Source organism: Camelus dromedarius, chromosome 9 (assembly GCF_036321535.1).
Source record: "Camelus dromedarius isolate mCamDro1 chromosome 9, mCamDro1.pat, whole genome shotgun sequence".
In the NCBI taxonomy this organism is placed as follows: Eukaryota; Metazoa; Chordata; class Mammalia; order Artiodactyla; family Camelidae; genus Camelus; species Camelus dromedarius.
Window position 1 is genome coordinate 71,312,724 of NC_087444.1, and position 22,657 is coordinate 71,335,380.

Below are 22,657 nucleotides of genomic sequence, written 5' to 3' on the forward strand. Positions count from 1 at the left end.
CTATTTCGACCTTCAAGCCCCGCCCCTCCCTCCACACCCTACCCTAGACCCCGCCTCTCGCGTCTGCGGAAGCGCCCTCCGCCACGCTCCGCACCTCCCCCTAACTCAGCCGCCCAGTTCCGCTTCCGGTGCGGGCCGCGCGCGAGCGCAGCGGTGGGAGGCGGCGACGAGCCGGTGCGTGCAGGCGGCGGGCCTTGACCTCCCAGCTTCGGGCGGCGTCAGGACAACTTCGCCCTCGCCTCGGCCTCTCCCCGGTCTGCTGTGAGATTCTGCCCGGCCCCGGTCCCGAGGGCCGCCCGCCCTGCACCTCCTCGGCCTACCGGGCCTCAGGCCGCGCCCTGCGCCCGCCGTCGGACCGAATTCGCCGCGTCGGACCCGCTGTTTGCCACAGGTCCCGCCCCCTTGTCAGAAATACTTAACCCGAACCCTCAGGCCCAGACCTGGTGCTCGATCCCTGTCCAAACCCTCGGTCTCCGCCTCAGTCCACAACCCTTGCCCCTAAACTCAGGCCACCCCTGCCTGTCTGCCTTCTCCGCCTCCCTCAGTCTCTGTACCTTCCCCCTCCCCTCAGCCCCCGATTTAGATTCCTTCTTTAGACCTTAGCGGTGCTCTGGTCTTTCCTTAACAGCACTCCCTCATGCTCCTCCTCCTTCCCCAAGTGTCGTCTTCCGTCCACTCCCTTTGCCTGCCCTCGACCCCCACTTCCATGCCACTACTCTGTTCCCAGAAAGTCTTTCTCTTCTTCCGCCACCTACTTTCATCTCCAGACCCCTGCAGCCCCTACCCACCCCCTCGGATGACCCCTGGTTTTAGCTCTTCCCCCTCCTTGAGCTCCAGCCCCAGCTGCTCAAGGTCTGCTTCCAGACCTTATTTCAAACACTCCATTCCAAAACCTTTCATTCTTGATTGCAGCTCCTTAAACACAGAAAACCCCTTTCCCAGGGATGCTCACTCCAGAATCTCCCGGTGGGGTTTCTCAGAAGGCCCAAGCTGCTGGATCAGAGTTGTTCAGGATACACCTGAGCATCTGGCTCACAGTTCTGCAGCCTCACTTTCCCTCGCCGAAGCTGATGTTCAGGATCAGCTCTGTCACAAGCTTGTTAGGTGACTTTGATTCTGCCCATATGGTTTCTCCAGCCCATTTGACACCCCTCCCCTCATCCCTCAGGTTGAGGCCGCAGACTTGGCCTCACCACGATGTGGCACGAAGCTCGGAAGCATGAGCGGAAGCTTCGAGGCATGATGGTGGACTACAAGAAGAGGGCAGAGCGGAGGCGGGAGTACTATGAGAAGATCGTGAGTGACCTTTAATCTGGGCTGGGAGCTCTTCCAAGGGGTGGGGCCCTGGTCATCCTGGTAGAATTTGGGCTGGGAAGTACACCAAGACATAGAGCCCAGTTTCCGCAAGGGAATTTTCATTTTTTGAGCATAATGGTTGGGATTTTGTTGATTGTAGCATACTGCATTGTTTGGCGTGGGCGCAGAGTACACAGCCAGTGTCAGCAGGAAGGAGGAAAGTCTTTGTAACACTCAGAGTAGTCCAGACATAAGATTGGCCACCTCCAGAATGGTGTCTGTCTTGCTTATTGCTGAATTTGCGGTCCCCAGAAAGTGCAGCTTTTTTTCAGGTTTGCCTTGGCACCCCGAAGGCATGCCATCCATATTCATTAAGTGAGTGGACTCTGACCAGTTTCCCGCTCCTGTTTAAATGCTTCAGTTGCTTTTGGAGAAAAGATCACATTCCATCCTGTGACCTAAAAGGCCTTTGTGATCTGACCTCTACTGGCCTCTCAGCTTCATCCTTAGGTAGCTCCACTGGCCTTTTTTCCGTCTCTGTCACCGCAGGGCATTGAGCCTGTAACGACTCCTCACCTGTTTAACTCCCGCTTGCCCTTGAGGCCCCAGCTTGAAATGGCATTTGTGTACTAGGTTCAGTTCTCCTGTTAGGTGGTATTTATATGGACATTTCCATTTACTACCACATCACTGCCCCAGCCCCCTCCTCCCTGGTCTCCTGGCTTCCAGTCCTGCCCCCTCTAATCCACCCTCCTCCAGGGGGCCAGAGAGGTCTTTCTAGAGCACAAAGCTGACCCTGTCCTTCCCTTGCTCAGAACTTCTCCATGGCTCCCTAGTGCCAGGCTCCTCAACGCAGCCTGCAAGACCCTGCATGACTTGGCTTTTACCACCCCCTACAGACTCATACCACTCTGTTTTCTGTCTTGTTTCTTTCCTTATGCTATCTGGCCTCCTCACTACCCAGAGCGACTTTAGCTAACAAAAAGATATGTGAAGAGTATCCGTTTACCTTCCAAATTATATAGTCCTCTCCAGCCACAGGGCCTTTGCCTTCACTCCTGCTCATCTGTCAGATCTCAATCCTCAGGGAAGTCTTCCCTCATCCCCCATACACAGTTGGGTGTCCACTATAAATATCCCCATCATAGCTCCCTATTCAGCTCTGTAAGAGTGGAGCCTAGTTGTATTGGGGTTATGTTTGTATCCCAAGCTTGGGTCCAACCTGATTTGAAAGAATGAATGAATAGCAATAGCAATAGCAGTTACCATTTTAATTGATCCCTCTTAGGCCCCAGGCTTTGTGAAAAGAGCTTTAGATAGATGCATTTTTTCTTTGAATGCCCACAGTCATCCACGAGACAGGCTGTTATTACCCTAGGAGAGGCCTCTCAGAGCATCTCACTTGCCTTCTGTCACCCAGGAGGGAACCACTGGGCTTAGGGATGGCTAGTCTCTGGTGGTATCAGAGTAACATGCCCCTGAGGGCTGGCCCTGGGTCTGTGTTGGTTATAGTTGAGGCCCCAGCGATAGGCCAGGAACATAGTCAGTGCTCAGGAATGAATAGCTGCCATTTATGAAGGGCCCATGGTGTGCCAGACCCCATGCCTGCTACTTTGGCACATTCTTTCTAGTCCTTTCAGCAGGCCTGAGAGATTGCTGTTGTTCCTTGTGTTAAAGGTGATACTGATAGTAAGGGCTAACGCTCTTGAGCATTTATGTGTTACCCACTGTGCTGAGCACTTGACATGCGTCTCTGCTTCATCAGATCCTCACCCCAGCCTGGGAGGTAGTTTGCTTATCGCCATTTTACAGATGAGCAAACTGAGGCTCAGAGAGTCCTGGCCTACAGTCATGTAACAAGAGAGCACAGCTGGCATTCTAACCCAGACTCTGACCTTTGACCTCTCAGCTCTCCACTGGGCTTTCTACTGCAGAAGTAGAAGTTCAGAAAGGTGCAGCAACTTGTCCAAGGTGACACAGCCAGGAGGCAAAATACCAAAATGGTTAAGCCCTTAGAGTTTGGAGTCACAGAGCTCTGGGTTCAAATTCCAGCTGTTCCACTTACATATAGTGTGACCTGGGGTAAGTGGCTGTCTCCCTGATCCTGGTTTCCTGTGAAATGATGTATCATGTAAAATCAGATTTGTCTGTTAATAACAGAGACCTAAAACATAAGTGGCTTAAGTAAGATAGAAATTTATTTCCTTTTTGCTTCATAGCCCAGAGGTGGCCAGCTCTGCTCAGGGACCATTTTGTTGTTGAGCTGCGCATGCTTCTCTTCCCAGGGTTGTCTCAAGAGTCTAAGAGGGCTGCTCAAGCCATCATGTCTTTATTCCTTCCAGCAAGGAGGAAGGAGGGAGGGAAAAGGGGCCAAGGTGCTTATGCCAGTTGTTAAGAAAGTTTCTAATTGTTTGCACGTGACACATCCACTCATATCTCGGTGGCTGAAAAGTAGCCTTGTGGTCATGTACAGCTGCAAGGAAGGCTAAAAGGCATAGACTCTCTTCTGGGTGGCCTTGTGCCAGATGTGTTAGAAGTCTTACTACTGTTGAGGAGAGGAGAATGGATATCGGTTGCCAACTAATGGTCTGCCACAGATCGTGGGGACAGGAGCACCTCCCTCCCAGGGCTGTTGGAGTGAAATTGGGCACAAGACCACTGAGGGTAGGCCTGCCCAGGGAAGCTTGGTCAGTGAATGCCAGCTCGGGTGGGACTAAAGTTATTATTGCCAGGTAGAGCTGGAGTTGTGTCACTCAGAAGGCATGGGACTCTCGTCCTTGTTAGCTGGGGAGCTCCCTGAGCTTTATTTCCCCCTTGGGACAGTGGTGATAACCAGCCCCTCTCACTGGGTGACAGGGAAGAGCTTCAAGAATAGAACAGTGTCTGTGGGGTGCCTTGTGGTGCAGGCCTGTACAAGAAGCCATTGTCCCCGTAGGAGAATGTGATCAGCATTCAGATCTGAGCCACAAAGCTGTGGACTGATGGCTGGGCAGTGGCTGATGGCTGCTTTGAGGAGGGGGTGGGGCTACTCACGCGGGTCTCTATTCCTCTCTGGCTGAGAGAAGAGGCTGAGGCGAGTGTTTAAGAAGCCAAGGTCCACTGTGGCGGGCTGGACAGGTGTGTTCTGACAGCTGGTTTCTCTGCTCCTGATTTGTTCTTGGTGTCTGCTCTCTCTCCCTAGCTGACCCTGGTCCTGTCACTGCCCCTGCCCTTGTCAGCTTTCTCCTTTAATCAGTGGTTTGGATAAAGAAACAGAATTCCCTATTGGTATGAAAGTGGAAAATGAAACAGGTCTCAGTTCTGGCTTTCCTTCTTCAGAAGCCTCTGGCTGAACCCGCAGGCTAAGTGATGCATCCCCTGGCTCCCCTATCCTAGCGCTGCCTACTCTAGGTCATCACTGTAGGGGACAGGTGTGTCCCCTACACTGGACTGTGAGCCTTAGGGTGGGGCTGGGGTTGTTTCTGTCACTGCCATGGCCCTAGCACAAGGCCTCGCTCAGAGTAGGTGCCTGCCTAACTGTTGAATGAGTGAAAGGCTCTATGACCTCCTCTGACCCCTCTGATCCTGGAATGATCCAGTGGGTAAGAATAGATTTTGAATCTGGAAGAAATATTTGTACATTCATGATCATTGCAGTATGATTTACCATAGCCAAGATGTGGATGCAACCTACATGTCCATAAGCTGATGAATAGGTAAAGAAAATTTGGTAAATACATGCAGTGGAATATCAGTCAGCCTTAAAAAGAGATGAAATTCTGTCACATGGTACAACTTGGAGGAACCTTGAGGACATTGTGCCTAGTGAAATAAGCCAGTCACAGAAAGACGAATACTGCAGGATTCCATGTGTATGAACTGTTTAAAGTAGCCAAGCCCTTAGAAGCAGAAAGTGGTGGTTGCCAGGAGCTGGGGGTGGGGAGGAAGAAGAGTGGTTAGTAGTTCAGGGGGTATAGAGTTTGTTTTGCAGGATGAAACAGTTCTAGAGATCTGTTGCCCAGCAAGGTGCATATAGTTAACACTACCGTACTGTGCACTTAAGAGAGGTTAAGATGGTAAGTATTATACATCTTATACCACAGTTTGAAAAATTACTCTTAAAGAAGAAAAGGAGTGGATTTTGGAATCAGGCCCATTTGGGCTCAAATCCTAGTTTTGTTTTTGCTGCTTTGATCTCAAGCAAGTGAGCCCCACCCCTCTGAGCTCGTTTCCTCATCTGGAACACGAGGATAAGAGTAGCACCTTTCTCCCACGGCTGAAAGGTTTGAGTGAGAAGATGTCCATAAAACACTTAGTCCAATGCCTGGCTTTTAGTACGGTTCACTGACTTCCATAATCTCCCAGCAGAGCCAGACTAAACCCAGGTATTTACTCCCAGCCCAGTGCCTTTTCCTTTCTGCGGTGCTGGCACTGCCAGTGGCTTCGCCTTCCAGGCCAGAGTCCACCCTGCAAGCAACGTCCCATAAGTCTCAGCTGTGGGAGCTGGCATTTGGCCCGGAGTGGCCTCGGAACATGAAGGACTCTTGGCCTGAGACTTGGCCAGGAGCTGTCACAGGGCCAAGGGAGCTGTGTGGCCTGAGATGAGGAACTGAGGGAGGCAGGGGAGGTGCAGGGTGAGGAGCTGCATTCCAGCAGCGCCGCCCTGCTGGACCCCGTGGTCTGGGGTGTACCCCACCCTCAGCTTCTTCGGGTGTCAAATGAGAAATGGCACTGGAGTGCAAGCAGAATGGACAGTAGCCTGACGTCAGCGGTGTCCTCAGCCCTTGCAGGGCTGGTGTCCCCGCTCACCCCTGCTGGCTGGGGGTCGGGGTGGGAGGTGGAGGCAGAGTGAGGATGGGCAGGCTCTCGGGAACCTGATGCAGATGGGTTTCTCCTGCGGGGGCTCAGTGTCCTCATCTGTCAGTGAGGGTTCATTCTACCCCCTTCAGTCAGTGTTCCAAGCCCCTGCTGCAGGCTGGGTGCTACTCTAGGTGCTGGGGGTACAATGGGGAACGGAACCGAGATCCTAGCCTGTGGAAGTTTGGTTCTAGTGTGGAGACAGGCGGTACGCGAGTGCAGGTGTAATGTCCGGTGAGGGGCGGTGCTCGAAGAAAACAGGCAGGTTAAGAAGCCAGTCAGGGGTTGTGAGGGGAGCTGTTTGGGTAGAGTTGATAAAGCCTCTGGAAGGAGGTGGGAAATGAGTGAGGGGCGGAATGGGCAAGAGCAGTGCGGGCAGGGGTGGGGGGCAGCCAGTGCAGAGCCAGAGTGGAGGCTGGGATGGGCCTGGAGTGGGGAGGGGGCAGTGACAGTCAGAGCAGGGAAGGGCTCTGAGCCTCACGGGCCTCAGAGGTTTTAGCAGAAGCCCTGGGGCTGCCGCGTGGAAAACGGGCTGCAGTGGGCAAAGGTGGCAGCAGGAAGCCCGAGTGCTCCAGAGTGGTGGCAGGGCTGGGGCAGGGGTCGGGGGAAGGATGGAGGGGGTGGGAGGGCGTTGGACTCTGGGAAGTTGTTGCTGGGAGTTGGCCAGGTCTTAGTGGGGCACACCAGCAGCCCGGCTCATGGCTCTTCTGAGTTCCCCTGATGTGGCATGTGGCTGGAGCTCAGCCAGGGCCTGGCACTCGGGGGGCTCAGTGATGGGAGCTGCTGCTGCTGCTGGATTTTATCTTTCCCTTATGCAGAGATGGTGACTTGGAATTGTGACCCCCTACACACGAGGCTCAGGCCTGACATGATAGATGAACGTCAGGTGTAACATGAGGTGGTAGGGGGCGCTCTGAAGAAAACAGGTCACTCGGGACTTTCTCCTCCATCTTGGTGCTTGTTCTTTTTAACAGCCTTATTGAGATTATTCACAAGGTTGTGCAACCATCTCCACAGTCTTATTTTAGAAAATTTTCACAATCCCAAGAAGAAACCCCATACCCATTGGCAGTCAGCACCCCCTCCTCCACCTTACCCGGCCAGCCCTGGGCAACCACTAATTTACTTTCTGTCTCTGTGGATTCGTCTGCTCTGGACATTTCACATATTCACAAGTGGAATTGTACACTATGTGGCCTTTTTGTGACTGCCTCCTTTCACTGAGCATGTTTTCCAGGCTCATCCATGTTCTAGCGTGGATCAGTCCTCCATTCCTTTTTATTACCCAACAACATCCCACTGTCCGGATGTGCCACGTTTTGTTTATCTGTCATGCGTTGATGGACATTTGAATTGTTTCCAGTTTTTGGCTGTTGTGCATAGTGCTGCTGTAACATTTGTGTGCACGTATTTGAGTATCTGTTTTCAGTTCTTCTGGGTACACACCTAGGAGTGGAATTGCTGGGTCATATGGCAGTTCTTTGTTTAACTTTTGAAGAACCAAATTTCTCCACATTCTTGTCAGTACTACCTGCTGTCATCTGTCCTTTCCATTTTAGTCATCCTGGTGAGTGTGACGTGATGCCTTCTAGCTCTCATTGCTCGTTCTCTGATGAGTAGTGACATTGATGGTCTTTTTACGAGCTTATGCAGTCCTGATGTCTTAGAGGCTGGTCCAGGCCAAAGTGCTCTGAATGCATGGCCCTGGGCTGGGGGAGGGGTGGAGAGTTGAGGGATAATATTTTGGTGAGGTAGGTCTTGGTACTGGCTGTGTAGAAGGTTGGGCCAGAGCTCAGAGCCTCTTGCCACTATCTTGAGAGGAAACCCTCCCCCTGTTCCCAGAGGTTGGGTGGCCCCTGTTAGTGCTGCCACCCCTGTGCAGGTCCTTTACCTCTGAAGTATGGCCTGCTTGGCATCAGAGGTGAGCTCGCTGCTAAACTTGGGTGTTGGGGGGTGGCAGGGTTTTGGGGCTCAGTGGGGCAGTGACCTCTGTCTTGTCCATCCCTGCAGAAGAAGGACCCAGCCCAGTTCCTGCAGGTGCACGGTCGAGCTTGCAAGGTGCACCTGGATTCTGCGGTTGCCCTGGCTGCTGAGAGCCCCGTTAACATGTAAGACTGATTTTGGGGGTAAGGTGGTGTCTGTGGCTGAGGGGTGGGGGTCCGAAGGGACCTGGGGCATGGACAGACCTTTGGAGTCTCAGGCAGGGAAGGCTTGGCCTGCATGGGAAGGTGAAGATCATCAGCTGAGGAGATCCGGCAGGGGTTGGGCCCAAGGCCTCCGGGTGTAGTGGTTGGAGGATTTCTGGGGAATGGGTGGGGTCAGGGCCAGAGGCTCAGATGCAGCAGAGAGTAGGTTGCCAGAGGGGGTGTTTTGGGGTGCCTGGGGTTTAGCAAGTGGCCCTTGGACCTGGTTCAAGTTCCACACTCTTGCTTGGTTCTGAGAAATAACCTGTTCAGGTCCCAAGCCTGAATGTATGTTTCAGGGCAGAGGTTATGGCATAAAGGACTGAGAGGTGAGGGGTGAGGGTGTGGCTGGCATGGGGATCAGAGGAGCCGAGGGTTTGGCTCCCAAGCTTGAGATGGCAGGGAATAGGCATTTTGTGTCCTGAACAGTGGGGACCCTAGGCTCCTTGCTCCCCCACTCCCCACTTCAGGATGCCCTGGCAGGGGGACACCAACAACATGATTGACCGCTTTGATGTCCGTGCCCACCTGGACCACATCCCTGACTACACCCCGCCACTGCTCACCACCATGTAAGCTGCCTCCCTCCGGGGTTGCCAGTCAGGGAGTCCGACCTGGCAGCACCTCTTCTTTCCCGAGCCCTTGCCTGCCCGCCACCCTCTAGGGAAGGAAGGAGAAGTGCACGTGGGGAGGCCCTCCACCCACCAGCCTGAGCCAGGCCCCTCGTCCCCACTCCTGCTGGCTTGGGGTGGGATCTCCCCTCTCCCTCTGATCTCAAGACCGTGACCTCCCCCAAAGCTCCCCAGAACAGGAGTCGGACGAGCGGAAATGTAACTACGAGCGTTACCGAGGCCTGGTGCAGAACGACTTTGCTGGCAGTGAGTGATCTGGGGTGTGGAGAGTGGGTTTGGGGGGGTCCCTGGAGACTGAAAGACCTCAACAAGATTGGGAAGAGAAGGTATCCCAGGACTTTGTACTAAGGGGCCTTGGGTTTGGTCGAGCTCTGTCATGGACCCGCTCTGTCCACATCCCTTTCCCTTTTGGGGCGTCCATCTCTGGAATTGGTACAGGAGACATTTGCTGGACTAGAGGGTCCCACCAGGGTCACTGCCATATCCAGTGCCCCTTAATTCTGTGGTCTTATTTTCCTAAAAAATTGGACATTTTTTCCCCTTTTGTTTTCCCTGGCCTGTACAGGTCAGAATGTCAGGTCTGAAGAGGAAATTTCTCCTTGTTTTAAACAAATATTTAGACAGTGTTTGACAGTTTGCCAAGTGTTCATACAGTGTTTTTTCCCAAGCCATCACCATTGCTACTTCACAAATGAGAAAACTGGTTTAGGGAGACTTTTTCATACCCTGGGCTTGTCTGGGGAGATCCTGACCCTGACATACTTGGACTTTTTTGTCTCGGTTATCTCAGTGCATCTGCACAACCACCCAGCAAGGTGAGAGTGATACCCCATTTTACAGATGAGGATGTCAAGGCTCTGGGCTTGGGGGTGACACTTTGTTCAAGGAGTTGGAGTTCTCACTCTGCCCTTAACCACTGCTACCTCTCACAGGAGAGCTCCAAACTTAGCATGCCTCCCAAGAAGGACTTTGAGATTCCTTCTCCCAGGGTTTCCCCGTGGAGTTAAGGGGAGGGTCACAGGAGTCCCCAGCCTGGCGGGTCTCGGTCTCCTCCTGGAGAAGGGTGGTAATGGTGGTGTCTGTCCCTCGAGGTGGTTGTGAGGGTTCATTGAGGGGTGCATGAAGCCCCAGTACCAAGCCTGGCACAGGTAGCTCTCCCTGTGGGTTCACTGTTCCCGTATTTCTTTGTTTCTAAGATAGGCATTTTAGCGTCTCTAAAATCAGGGTTTGAAAAAAATAAAAATTATAAATAAATAAAATCAGGGATTGTCAAATTCTAGCAATCAATGAGGCCTGAGAATCAAGGAAATGCGTCCTCATCGATACAGTTGGTTTTGCCTTCCTTCAGGGCCACGCAGATTCTTGGTAATGGAGCCAGGGTTTCCCTTAGTTCTGTCTGACTCTGCATTCATTCCTTTATTCATTCCCACAATTCCTGAGCACCTGTGGTGTGTCAGGTGCTGTTCTGGGATCAGGGGTCTAGTAGGGGAGAGGGCAGCAGCCACATAATCACGAGAGCAGGTGGTAATTACAAACCAAGGTGCTGTTACCACAACCGGTGTGCTGCTCTCGGCGGTGCTTGGCTGAGTCTGGGTCAGTGTGGGGGCGCGGGCAGGAGCTCCCCAGGGAGGAGAGGTGGGCCGCGAGGATAGCACTGTGCGGGAAGGAGGCCTGTGTGGCTGGAGCTCACATGAGGTGGGCCGACAGGGCCCTCTGGGGCTTTTGACACGACCGCAGAACCGTGGAGGCTGCTGGAGGGGACGTGCTGTGTCAGCTCCGGGCTTGCCCAGCCCACCCACCTCGCTTTCAGATAGAAAAGCTGAGGCCCATGGAGGGAAGGGGACTCGCCCAGGGTCCCACCTTGAGTCAGGCATGTGTTTCATGGCAGGAAGATCAGGAGAGGCTCTGGTACATTGCTGAGCTTGTCTAGTTGGGTGTTGTGAATGACTGAGAGCCCAGATTAACCACATTTAATTTAAACTGAGCCACAGAGCACACAGTGGAGTGGCCCGTGGGGTCCGGGGTACATTCAGCACTTGGGATTAATCATGCTTAAGGGACCAGCCAAAGGCCTCCCTAACTCATGATAGAGGTAGCAGAGCCTAAGTTAAGTACCATGCACTGTCTCTGCCAGGCACCCCATTTTACAGAAATAGAAACTGAGGCACAGAGTGGCTAAGTCCACCAGGATCATATGGCAAGTCAGTGGTATAGCTAGGGCCCTCCTGCAGCCGCTGTGTCTCCACCACACACAGTTTGTGATTTCCCGGGAATCCGTGACTCTGCCCCCAGCTGTGCTTGGATGGACCCACCCTCCCACCCCTCACTGCATCCTTGTGTTTCCCCCCGCATTCCCAGTGTCCCCAGCCCACTCTGACCATGTGCCTTTTGCCCCAGTCTCAGAGGAGCAGTGCCTATACCAGATCTACATTGACGAGCTATACGGAGGCCTCCAGAGACCCAGTGAGGACGAGAAGAAGAAGTGAGTTGGGCTCTGGGGCACTATGTGTGGGGTTGAGGGAGGCAGGAGGACTGTGAGCCCCTCAGGGCGCTGCTCCGTCCATCCTGGAGCCCGGACTCCTGCGCCCAGCCGCGACCTCCCCACCTCCAGCCCCATGCTTGCTGCCTCCCTCCATCTGAAGAATGTGAGCGGAGCTCCTTGATGACTCTGGTCCTCAGTCACGGCCCCATGTTCAGGGCGAGGCTGGCACTGGGAATGGCTCAGGGAATGTTGTCTGGAGTCAGCAGATGTGCAGAGGGTTCTAGGCTGAGGGAGAGCGGGAGCAAGGGCTCTGTGCTGCCCTGGAACTCAAGAGGGCGGTGTCCGGGATGCTTGGTGTGGGGGCCCTCCTCTCCCCTGGGCGCTGCCCTGGCTCATAGCTCCCCTGTCCCAGGCTGGCAGAGAAGAAGGCTTCCATTGGCTACACCTATGAGGACAGCACAGTGGCCGAGGTGGAGAAGGTGGCTGAGAAGCCAGAGGAGGAGGAGTCACCAGCTGAGGAGGAGAGCAATTCGGATGAAGATGAGGTCATCCCCGACATCGGTGGGGTCCCCTCTCTGCCCTTCCACCCCGCAGTCCCTGGGCATCGTTTCGTGTCTCGTCCCTCACCCTCTGTGGGGCGCCCCGTGCTTATGAGCCCCATCTCTCTGGCCCCTGCTCCAGGGCACACCAGCCCCCTGCTGTCCTCCCATCTCATTCTTGTCCTCCTGGCCCCGCCTCCCTCTCTGTATCTCTCTCCTTCCTCATTTCTAGGACACTGCTTTTATGACCCTGTCCCCACCTAGGTTCTAGCTCTGACCTCCTCTTCTCTGTCTCTCTTCTCTGGAAAACAAGTGTTCTTCCAGTTACAGAGCCTCACCCCGCATCCTGCTGCTCACCCCTATCTAAATCCCACTGGTCAGGCCGTCCACCGTCCTTCCTCCTCCATCCTGCTCTCACTCAGCCAGTCGGCTGTTGATTCAGACACATGTAAAGCACCCGTTCCCCTCCATGTCGCCATCCTGCATCTGGCTCCTGAATACCTGTGACCACACCCCTGCCTCCCACACACCTGGATCTTCATCCACCCTCTATCCGGCCCCGTCCACTCCTCAGATCACTCCCTTCTCAGCCGTCACATCACCTGCCCACCTCCCACCCCCACTGCCTGCCATTTGTTGTGCTCGCCTCTGGCCGGGCCCTGTGCCAGCCAGGGGATGCTGAGATGAGCTGACTCGTTCTCTTCCTACAGAGGTCTCCAGTCTGGTGGGCACCTGCCACCCCCAGCTCTTGGGGCACTGCCCCTTCTCCCCTTCTTCTCACTCGACTTTGGTCCCTGACAGCCTTTCTCTTGGTGCAGACGTGGAGGTGGATGTGGACGAACTGAACCAGGAGCAGGTGGCAGATCTCAACAAACAGGCCACGACCTATGGCATGGCTGACGGCGACTTCGTCAGGTGAGGCCTGCTGGTTGACACCTCTCACCACCCTGTAGACCTGGCATCTCTGTCATTATCCTTGTTCTGAGCACTTTACACAAGTGCCAGGGTATTACACACACAGCCCCTAAATTCATGGGGTGGGTACTTGGGGACCGGCTTCACCTGTGTAGAAACTGAGGCTGCCCCCAGCAGAGCGACCCCTGGAAGCTCCCGGCCTGGTGGACAGCGCCCTCTAGTGGAGAGGCTTCATTTTTTTCTGGATCATTAACTTGCAGTTGCTGGTTGAGCCTCTGCCTTGTGCCTCACCCAGTGCAGATCACATAGAGTTTTCCACCTAACAGGGCACTGAGTCCGAGTCTGAGTTCTTCCAAGTCTGAACCTCTGCCCAGAACCCTCCAAGACTCCTGCCTCACTCATGACCAGCCAGTGTCCTCACCATGGCTGGGAGGTCTCACCTGTCTGGTCCTCTACTTGCACACTCCACCCCTTCTCAGCTTCCGTGGTTGCTTTACCTCTCAGATCCCTGAGGCTCCATCTGACCTTGGGGCCACTCCATGTGCTTTTGGCCCTGTGGCATCTGCAGCTTACTCCTTCAGTTTCTCGTCAGCTGTCACTGCCTCTGGGTAGCTTCCTGTTGAAAGCTGCAGCAGCTTCTGCCAGTTCCCTGGCAGTTCATTTCTCCCTTCCAAGATTTATTTTCCCATGAAGGTTTTCACCATCTAACATATCGTGTGTTATATTACTTTGGCCATTGGCTGTCTTCTCATAATGTAAGCCCACGAGGGTGAGGATTTTTGTTTGTTTTCAGTAACTCTTTAGTACCTGAAATAGCACCTGGCATGCAGCAGGCGCTCAGTAATAGTGCTGAATGAATGCGAGACCCTCAGCATGGTGTGGGGTCCCTCACTCCTGCATCTCGTCTGACCCTCCTCCCCTTCCGCAGGATGCTCCGGAAAGACAAGGAGGAGGCGGAGGCCATCAAACACGCCAAGGCCCTTGAGGAGGAGAAAGCCATGTACTCGGTGAGGGCTGGGCCAGGGTGGCAGGGTAGGTGTGCCCCTCATGGAAGGCACACCCTCACCAGCCTGGTACCCGCCCTGTTCCAGGGCCGTCGCTCCCGGCGCCAGCGGAGGGAGTTCCGGGAGAAGCGACTGAGGGGCCGCAAGATCAGCCCACCCAGGTAGTGTGGGTTCGGCCCTGTGCTCCTGCCCCGCCAGCATCAGTCTCTCAGGGCTCAGGAGTTGGGGGCCGGGGCTCAGGAAGACTTCAGGGGCAAGCTTTCGGCCTGTGGGGAGAGTCCTAGTGGGGCCGTGAATAGGGAAGGTTTCAGTAGGAATAGTCATGAGGGTTGTGTGGACACCCTGCCCTGCCAGCCATTTCCCTCACCTTGCTAGACTCAGGGCTCTTGCCACACACCTTGGGAGCCAGTAGGGAGGTGGCATGAGGTGGCTGGGAGAGTTGGGGACATAGTCGAGGGACACGGGCCTGGCTCGGACTGTCTGACCTGGTTCTGCAGCTCAGCTGCTTTGTCACTATCTCAGGTTGGGCAGGTGACTTCCTCTCTCAAGCTCGTTTCCTCTTCTGGAAAAGGGGCACCATAACCTCCTGGGAGAGGGGGCTACATCTGTGCCTACATTGAGGTCTTGGGCAGGTTTGGATGAGGTGGTCTGGCTTGGTGCAGAGAGCCAGCCTGGGTCAGGTGGTCTCTGGGCCAACCTGCTGCAGCCTCTTAGGCCTGCTAGCCCCGTGCAGACCCCTCCCTCTTTGCCACGTCTCCTTTGTTCAGGGGAGGTAATTGAGGGTTGCTGTGAGCTTAAGCGACTTGTTGGGGTTCAGGATTTGGTGTGGGGTTTGGAAAATGTACATTCAGAGTGGAACTGATTCTTGCTGTTGTCACTGTAGAGGTGCAGGTCAGTGTGATGTATAAAAGCTTGGGCTTGGGACCACGTGACCTGGGTTGGAATCCGCGCTCCTTCATTTATGAGCTGTGTGACCTTGGGCAAGTGACTTCACCTTTCTGGGCCTGTTTCCTCAGCTGTGAAGTGTGAATAATCACAGCACCCACATCAGAGAGTTGTTAGGAATAGCTGTTAGTTCACTTAGTGCTGGCACACAGTGTGCGCAAGACGTCTTAGCGCTGCTAGTTTTATTGTCATCATTAGTGAGCCAGAACCCCGCAGAACCAGGGACTTGTGGTGGGAGCAGGGGTGCTTCTCTTCTGGGGTCTGGAGGCCAGCCGGATTGAGGCTGCTGTAGTCCATGTTGCTCAGGATCAGAATGGGTCTGGGACATTGTGGGTTGGGGCTGAGATTCAGGCTTTGGACAGATCTGAGGTTGGGTAGGAGGAGGGATCAAGACAGGGCCTGTAACCTGGCCAGCAGCTCCTGTGTTGCCTGGCCTTGGGTGCCCAGGTTGGGGGCTGGCCTTAAATCCGTGCACACTAATCCCACGCCCCTATGTGTCCCCCTCGTTCTCTCCATAGCTATGCCCGGCGAGACAGCCCTACCTATGACCCCTATAAGCGGTAAGTTCCCGGGGCCCAGTTGTCTTCCTGATGGAGGGACAGGTGGTGAGGGGTGGGGCGCCCACCCTGTAGGCTGCCCTGAGATCACAGACTGGGTGGTATGTTCTGGGAGTCTTAGTGCCTCGTGTTGGCTTTGAGTCTGAATTATTTTTGGTTTTCCAGAATGTTAGCCTGCTTTCACAATTTCTTTTCCTTTTAAATGTGAACCTTTAAAGTTTTCTGATTTAAACATAGCATAGTGTTGTGTCGAAAATGATCAAACATGGTAGAGACGTGACTTAGAAATCAAGTCTCTTTAATCTGAACTCCCAAAAGTAACCAGTGAGAAATAACAGGCACAGAATGGCCTGCTTGAGCACGTGTGTCTCCTGGATGTGGGGGTGATTGGAGTTGTGGCTTTGAAGATGAACAGACCTCAGTCTGACCCCAGTTCCCTTTTCAGAATAGGGTGGGAGGGACCTGCCCTCAGGGCTCTTGGAAGGATGGGCAAGATAAGGCATGAACCCCTTTTGGTGAGAGGTCTGGCCCAGATAAGTGCTCAATCCATGGCTGCTGTGAGGAATATCGCATACGTGCGTTCATGAGAATGGAACTGTATCACATTTAATGCTTTGGAACTTGCTCCCTTCCGACTTGACATCTACATTGGGGAAGTCATTCCCTGCTGCATTATGGATCTGCTCTTCCCTTTTAATAGTCACGTAAAATCAGTACGGTTTTCTGTCACTCCCTTTCCTGGTTGTTTTGAGAAGGCTCCGTGGTCATGAATCACATTCTTGCGTAGCTGGTGTCTTTCTGCCTCCTGGCTCTGTTCATGTGTGCTGGCTGTCCCATGTCGCTCTGTAGTGGGTCTCGTTAGCTGGTGAACAGGCTCGAGGAGCCTGGCAGTTAAGTCCCCTGCTCCCTGCTCTGTAGGTCGCCTTCGGAATCCAGCTCCGAATCCCGCTCCCGCTCCCGCTCCCCGACCCCGGGCCGAGAGGAGAAGATCACATTCATCACCAGTTTTGGGGGCAGTGATGAGGAGGCAGCCGCGGCCGCAGCTGCAGCAGCTGCATCAGGGGCCGCCACAGGGAAGCCCCCCGCGCCCCCCCAGCCCGGCGGCCCCGCACCGGGACGTAATGCCAGCGCCCGGTCGGTAACGCTCACGCTGCCCGCCCTACACCCCAGCCACCGTTGGGGGGGACGCGGGGCAGTGGGGGGCCCAGCCCAGGCTGGTGCTGACTGGCTCTCCGTGCCCCACCTGCAGCCGCCGCTCCTCCACCTCCTCCTCCTCCTCTTCCGCCTCGAGGACCTCCAGCTCCCGCTCCCGCTCCAGCTCTAGCTCCCGGTCCCGCCGCGGCGGGGGCTACTACCGCTCCGGCCGCCACGCACGCTCCCGCTCCCGGTCCTGGTCCCGCTCCCGGTCCCGCTCCCGGCGCTATTCGAGGTCCCGCAGCCGTGGCCGGCGGCACTCAGGTGGGGGTTCCCGAGACGGACACCGCTACTCCCGCTCGCCTGCCCGGCGCAGCGGTTACGGGCCCCGGCGCAGAAGCAGGTGCGTGGGGCTGGGTGTACTTGGGGCGCAGGGCCTGAGAGTGGGTGTGGGCCCCATCTCAGGGAGATCAGTGTCTGAGGGGTGGCCCTAGATTGCAGGGGGACATGTTTCCACTCAGGGAGTTCCAAGTGTGGTACCACGGCCAGAGCACAGCTGCCGTTCTCAGGGACAGTAGGGCAGGAGTCCTCTCAGAGGGAGTTCCCATGTGTTTGCAGTGGGTGACCCTTGGGACTGGGGCCGCTGTGTGGGAGGGGCAGAAAGTCAAGGCAGCCCTTTGAGGAGGAGACAAGGTGTAAGGCGAGTGCTGCACACAAGGTAGGATGTAAAGTCCTCTAGAGATGGGAGCATCCTTCTGGTCCCGTTCCCCGGGGGAGGGGGTCAGGGTGCCCTGGAAAGGCAGCATGGCTGGGTGTAGATTGTGGCCTTGCTAGTGAATTCTCGGGGCCTGTTACTTCATCTGGGAAAGAGATAATGATAGTATCCCCTCCGTTGAGTTGTGAAGTTCTAACAAGCAACTTCCACATAAGGGCCTAGTACAAGGCCTAGCATTCAACGAGTGCTTTTATTCCCGTCAGTGTCATTACCTATGTTACTGTTGTGTGGGTCTTGCTGCCAGCTACCTGTGGGGTCTGAAATAGAGGGGCCAGGTGGGCCTTGGTGAACTGAGGGCACACGTCCTATCCGTCGGGGTCATTGGCCACTCAGTGATAGGCCTGGTGTTGCCTAGTTTTTCAAGAAGAATTGAGTCTGAATTTTTAAAGGATGGCTCTGGTTTCTTCAATATTAGCGACAAATTTGAATTTTATTGAAACCCAGAACAGTCCTACTGGAATTAGGGTGTGACATAGGTGTGGCTTCCAGGTCGTTCCTGTAGCCCGACCTGGAAGCAGGAGAAAGGCTGCAGGAGGGAGGGGGGCCCTGGTCACATCTCTGAGGTCAAGGCTGATATGTCCCCAGACTGGGTCCTGTGGGTCTGTGCTGCAGTCTGGTCGGGGAGAGGGGGTGTGGGGGTGCTCCCCGCTGGTGGTGAGCCCCTGGAGGTGGTGAGGTTGTAGGTGAGGTTATGGCTTCTGTGTGCCCTGGCTGGATGCAGCATATAAAGTGGGCGGAGCCCACCAGCCAGGGAAGTGGGTGAACGGGTGTCTGGTGAGTAAGTGAAGAGCTGTTTGAGGGTCAGTGTGTTTAGGGGGCAGTCTCTGTGTAGAGGCTGCAGGAGGCCAGGAAGGGTTTCTGAGGGAAAGTAGCAGGACAGAAGCAGAGACAGAATGACCACAGGGCCTTTCTTGCAGAAAGACTAGATTCGGTGCCGGGGCGGGGGATTTGTAAATGGGGTCCCAGGAGCCTCATGGCCCCCCTGCTGCCCTGCTGCCCTCCCAGGAGCCGCTCCCGCTCAGGGGATCGGTACAGGCGGGGTGGCCGGGGCCCCCGGCACCACAGCAGTAGCCGCAGCCGCAGCAGCTGGTCCCTCAGCCCATCCCGAAGTCGCAGCCTGACCCGGAGCCGCAGCCTCAGCCCGAGCCGCAGCCGGAGCCCCAGCCGCAGCCGGAGCCGCAGCCACAGCCAGAGTCACTCGCCGTCGCCCCCGAGGGAGAAGCTGACCAGGCCGGCGGCGTCTCCCGCTGTGGGAGAGAAGCTGAAAAAGTGAGCAGAGCAGGGCTGTGGGGAGGGGACTGTCAGCCTCAGGTGGGGAGGGTGAACCCCACTGTTTCCTCTCCGAAGGGAACTTGGCCTGCCCTGGGAGGTCTGAGAGCGACATAGCTCTGCCCTGGGCGGGGGTCTGAGGAGTCACAGCTTTGCCTTGGGTGCGGGGTCAGAGGGGGACGTGGTCCTGTCCTGAAGGATCCCAGAGGGACAGGGTTTCTCCTTGAGGGTGTCTGAGGCCCATGGCCTCTGCTCCCTAGTCTAAGGGCAGGGCTTGGGCTGCATGGGGTCAAAGGTAGCAGCTGCCCTTTCTTCCTTCCAGGACTGAACCGGCTGCTGGTAAAGAGACAGGAGCTGCCAAAGTCAGTAAGAATTTGGAACTCGCCCGTCTAATTCCCGCCAGCAGCAGTGCCCGAGAGCTGGGCCCGGTGGGCCTACAGGGGGGCCCGGGTGGGCCAGGAGATCCAGCCCCAGGGATTGAGATCTGTGTCCCCGAGCCCTCCTCAGCTGTCCACTGGGGCTCCCAGAATCCCGTGGCCGGTCTCCACAGCCTGCCCGTCCTTGGCACATGCCCCCGCCAGTCCCAGGCTCTTGGATGAGGTGGGTTGTGGGAACTCCGGGACACCCACCCCCTCTCCTGCCTCTTCTCCCCCTTCCCCAGCCCAAGCTGACGCCGCAGGAGAAGCTGAAGCTGAGGATGCAGAAGGCGCTGAACAGGCAGTGTACGTCCCACCACCTGGCCCTCCAGGGCTGCCCAGCTCCTCTTCCTTCCAGCCTGGCCTTGGGCAGGTTCTGCCTTCTCTGGACAGGAGGCGCTGTGGGGAGGGCATGGGTGTGCATGCCACCTGCTATGTTAGGGCCTCTCCAAGCTCGGCTTCCACCTTTGGGATCGGGGTGAGGGGGGTACTTGGCTGGGCACCCCTCAGCCACTGTGTCCCTGCCTTTCCACAGTCAAGGCGGATAAGAAGGCGGCTCAGGAGAAGATGATCCAGCAGGAGCACGAGCGCCAGGTAAGGGCAGGAGTGAGGGGATGGGGCTCCCATGGGGGCTGGCCCAGCCCTGCCCTCACTGCCCTCTCTCCCACAGGAGCGGGAAGACGAGCTTCGAGCCATGGCCCGCAAGATCCGAATGAAGTAAGACTATCCCCCACTCCCTGCATCAGGGCCAACCCCCTGCCTCCTGGTTGCCCTGCATTCACCACCACCTGCTTCGAGCCAGAGCCCTGCCCAAGCCCTCTGGGAAGATGAAAATCGAAGCCTTTACCTGGCCCTCAGGGCCAGCCCAGGCCATGTCCTGGGCTCCTCCTCGTCCCCAGCTTACTTCAGCCACCATGACCTGCCAGCTCTGCCAGCCTCCAGCTTGTCGCCTTACCTGCTATTCAGATACCCACCTGCTTCTCTCCCTTGCTACACTCAGGGGCCCTCCCTGACCATCCTGTGTGGAGTAACACCCCACAGCACTCTGTCCTGCAGCCCTGCTCTGTTTTCTTCATAGCACTGGTCTCGCCCTGGCTTCCTGGCCTGCACTGTGTCCTTAACTCATTCTTGTCAGCCTCCGCACTAAGGAGCCAGGCCTGGCTGCTGGGCCCCTGCTGTGTGCTCAGCCGCTGATCATAGCCAGCACTGTGGGGCCTCTCTCCCCTCCTGCTCTGCTTCTCTTCTCCCCTGACTCTTTCCTTGGAAGAGTTGAGTGGCTCATAGCCTGGGTCAGACAGACTTCAGGTTCAGTCCCAGCTCTGCCACTGCCTGAGTGTGTGGTGCTGGGGCAGGCACTGGTCCAGACTCTGGAGCGAGGACGGTCCTTGGGGCTGACTTCTCAGGGTAGCTCAGGGATCAGTGCTGTGAGGCCTCGGCCCATCCAGGCCGTAGGCAGAACTGCAGGCCGCAGTGCTTGGTGTCGGCGAGAAGGGGAGTCAGTCACAGTCGTGTTGCCTGTTGCTTGTTTCTGGTTCCACCCTGTACTTGCCGTGGATCCTTGGACAAGCAGCATAACCTTTCTGAGTTTTTCCTCTTTGTGAGACAGACATGACCACACATGCATCTCTGCGGGATGCTGCCATCAGGCTCGTGGTGTGTGGTGCCAGCCACGTGGGGGAGGCTTGATGCCCATCACATGCCTGTCTCTGCTGGGCCTCCAGGGATGCCATGCGCTCCCGTCAGGAGGTGGAGGAGCAGAGCTCGCAGACTCAGCATCGTGGTCAGGCAGACCTGCTTCTGCTCCCCACCAGCTATGGGCCTTCTTCCTATCTGAGCCTCAGTTTGTTCATCTACTGAATGGGGATGGAAGAGTTGTCCCTCATAGGCGTGTTGGAAGGATTCAGTGAGATCAGGGCCAGGCATGGAGAAGGTGCCCAATAATTGTAGCCCTTGGGGTTTCAAATCCTGGTCATCTGACAAAGGCCAATTAGCGTGTAAGTCCCTGTGTTCTGAGACTGCGCCCTAAGTACGACAGGAAATGGTCCAGCTCTCCAGCCCCCCTGGCTGTTTGTTCAGCAAGCCTTTCATGGTGAAGCAGACTGGGGTTCAGATGCTGGCTCTGCCGGCCTGTATCCCGAGCTCAGTGTCATCATTTCCAAGTGAGGAGAGTTGTGCCCCCTTGGTTAATTTTTCCACATGGACTAGGACGTTGGCAGCACCTGCCCTGGTGGGCAACCCAGCCAGCCCTCGAGTTCAGTGCTGTCAGCCGGCCACATACTCACTCCTTTCCCCTGGTTTGTGTCCCCTTCCCCCCACAGGGAGCGGGAACGCCGAGAGAAGGAGAGAGAAGAATGGGAACGCCAGTACAGCCGGCAGAGCCGCTCGCCCTCCCCCCGTTACAGTGAGTGCCCCGTGGTCGCTTGGTCGAGAGAGCCAGGCTGGAGGCTTTGGGGCATTAAAAAAAGAGATGTCAAAACTGGGTTACAAAAAAACCGTGGTACATTTCCTACATTAGCTTTCCATAAATTAAAACTTCCGAGATGCACACACAACACAGTATGGTTGCTTCAGTCACGAGGGAGCTGCAGGGATTGGGAGAAAAGCTCATTTCCAGCACGTGGGTTTGGGCTGAGGGGCGCCCAGTGGACAGGCCAGAAGTGCCAGTGCTGCCTTAGCTGGAGACGACACTGGGAACCCAGTCCATGGCCTCTCCTGGTCCCAGGCACTTGCCTGGTTTTCACCTGTCTTCCTCTGTCCTCTTTTCAGGTCGAGAATACAGCTCTTCCCGAAGGTAAGAAAGCCTGCTTGACTCCCTGGGAAATCACAGTTACCTTTTGGCAGGAGGCCTCAGCCCTAATTGCTCCATCCCCACCCGGTCCCCTCCACCTGCAGGGCTGGCCTCATCCCTGGGGAACATCCCTCTGCAGCTGACTCCCCCATCACTGAAGCCCCAGCTGCCTCCAGGCATGCTGCTGTGTATGTGCACACATGTGCAGTGGGGCTCCCTGATTCCTCCCCAGCCCTCACGGGGCCTCTCTCTCCCCTTTCTCTCTCCAGGCGCTCAAGGTCCAGATCCCGAAGCCCCCATTACCGACATTAGGCAGAAGCGTGGGGGGCAGAGGGGTGAGGGGGTGGGGCGAGGGCTCAAGCTGTGATGCTGCTGGTTTTATCTCTGATGAAATAAAATCACACATTATTTAATTCCCTTCACCTGGTCTCTGTGTCCTCTGTGTGGCCCTCTGTGTGCGGGGCTCCCAAACCCCAGTGCCCACCAGCCAATGAGGCTAGCTGGGCAAGGAGCTTGCTGGGTTCAGGGGACAGTCGCCAGTGTTGCCTAGGTGGGGAGTTCTGCCCGCATCTGGGCATTTAAGCAGCAGCTGCTTGGCTTCCAGAACTCTCCTCTGCACTCAGTGAGGGCAGGGGTGCGACGCGGTGGGAACAGGGCTCAGCACCCAGCATGTGGAGGGAGGATGGGCCGGGACTTTGCCCAGGGGCCTCTGGTGACAGGTCCAGGCCTCTCCCCACCCTCGCCTCGGCCCCTGCCCGGGCCTCGCCCACACCCACACCGGGAACCGGGAGCACCGCTTTCTGTGCCAGTCCTGCTGTGCCCCAGGCACTAGGGGCTGGCCTTTCCCCTCACCCCCTCCTTCCAAACCGGTCTGTCCAGCTGTCCA

The 22,657-nt window shown here is 56.1% G+C and overlaps 1 protein-coding gene across 2 annotated transcripts; it reads left to right on the forward strand.

Annotated features, from left to right (window-relative positions):
• Window positions 1-127: 127 nt before the first annotated feature.
• On the forward strand, window positions 128-22,193 carry CLASRP (CLK4 associating serine/arginine rich protein). 2 transcript variants are annotated; one of them, XM_031458814.2, is made up of 21 exons: window positions 130-391; window positions 1,169-1,296; window positions 8,143-8,240; window positions 8,786-8,887; window positions 9,114-9,193; window positions 11,345-11,429; window positions 11,842-11,990; window positions 12,787-12,883; window positions 13,812-13,890; window positions 13,975-14,048; window positions 15,351-15,392; window positions 16,308-16,523; window positions 16,639-16,926; window positions 18,304-18,567; window positions 18,890-18,929; window positions 19,229-19,289; window positions 19,519-19,577; window positions 19,654-19,700; window positions 21,302-21,384; window positions 21,750-21,774; window positions 22,041-22,193. In XM_031458814.2, the coding sequence occupies exons 2-21, from the start codon at window positions 1,198-1,200 to the stop codon at window positions 22,081-22,083; spliced, it is 2,031 nt and encodes a 676-aa protein (XP_031314674.1). In that variant the 5' UTR covers window positions 130-391; window positions 1,169-1,197; the 3' UTR covers window positions 22,084-22,193. The 2 variants fall into 2 exon arrangements, 1 of the variants encoding a protein (XP_031314674.1); XR_004138987.2 differs by lacking the exons at window positions 21,750-21,774; window positions 22,041-22,193 and having other exon boundaries at window positions 128-391; window positions 18,890-18,933; window positions 21,302-21,379.
• Window positions 22,194-22,657: the final 464 nt, after the last annotated feature.

What these genes read in the sequence shown, in the direction of transcription:
- CLASRP (XM_031458814.2), top strand. Translation starts at nt 1,198, where the DNA reads ATGTGGCACGAAGCTCGGAAGCATGAGCGGAAGCTTCGAGGCATGATG. An exon ending in CCGCCACTGCTCACCACCAT is followed by an intron (nt 8,888 to 9,113) that starts GTAAGCTGCCTC and finishes CCTCCCCCAAAG; the next exon opens with CTCCCCAGAACAGGAGTCGG. An exon ending in GCCCGCAAGATCCGAATGAA is followed by an intron (nt 19,701 to 21,301) that starts GTAAGACTATCC and finishes TTCCCCCCACAG; the next exon opens with GGAGCGGGAACGCCGAGAGA.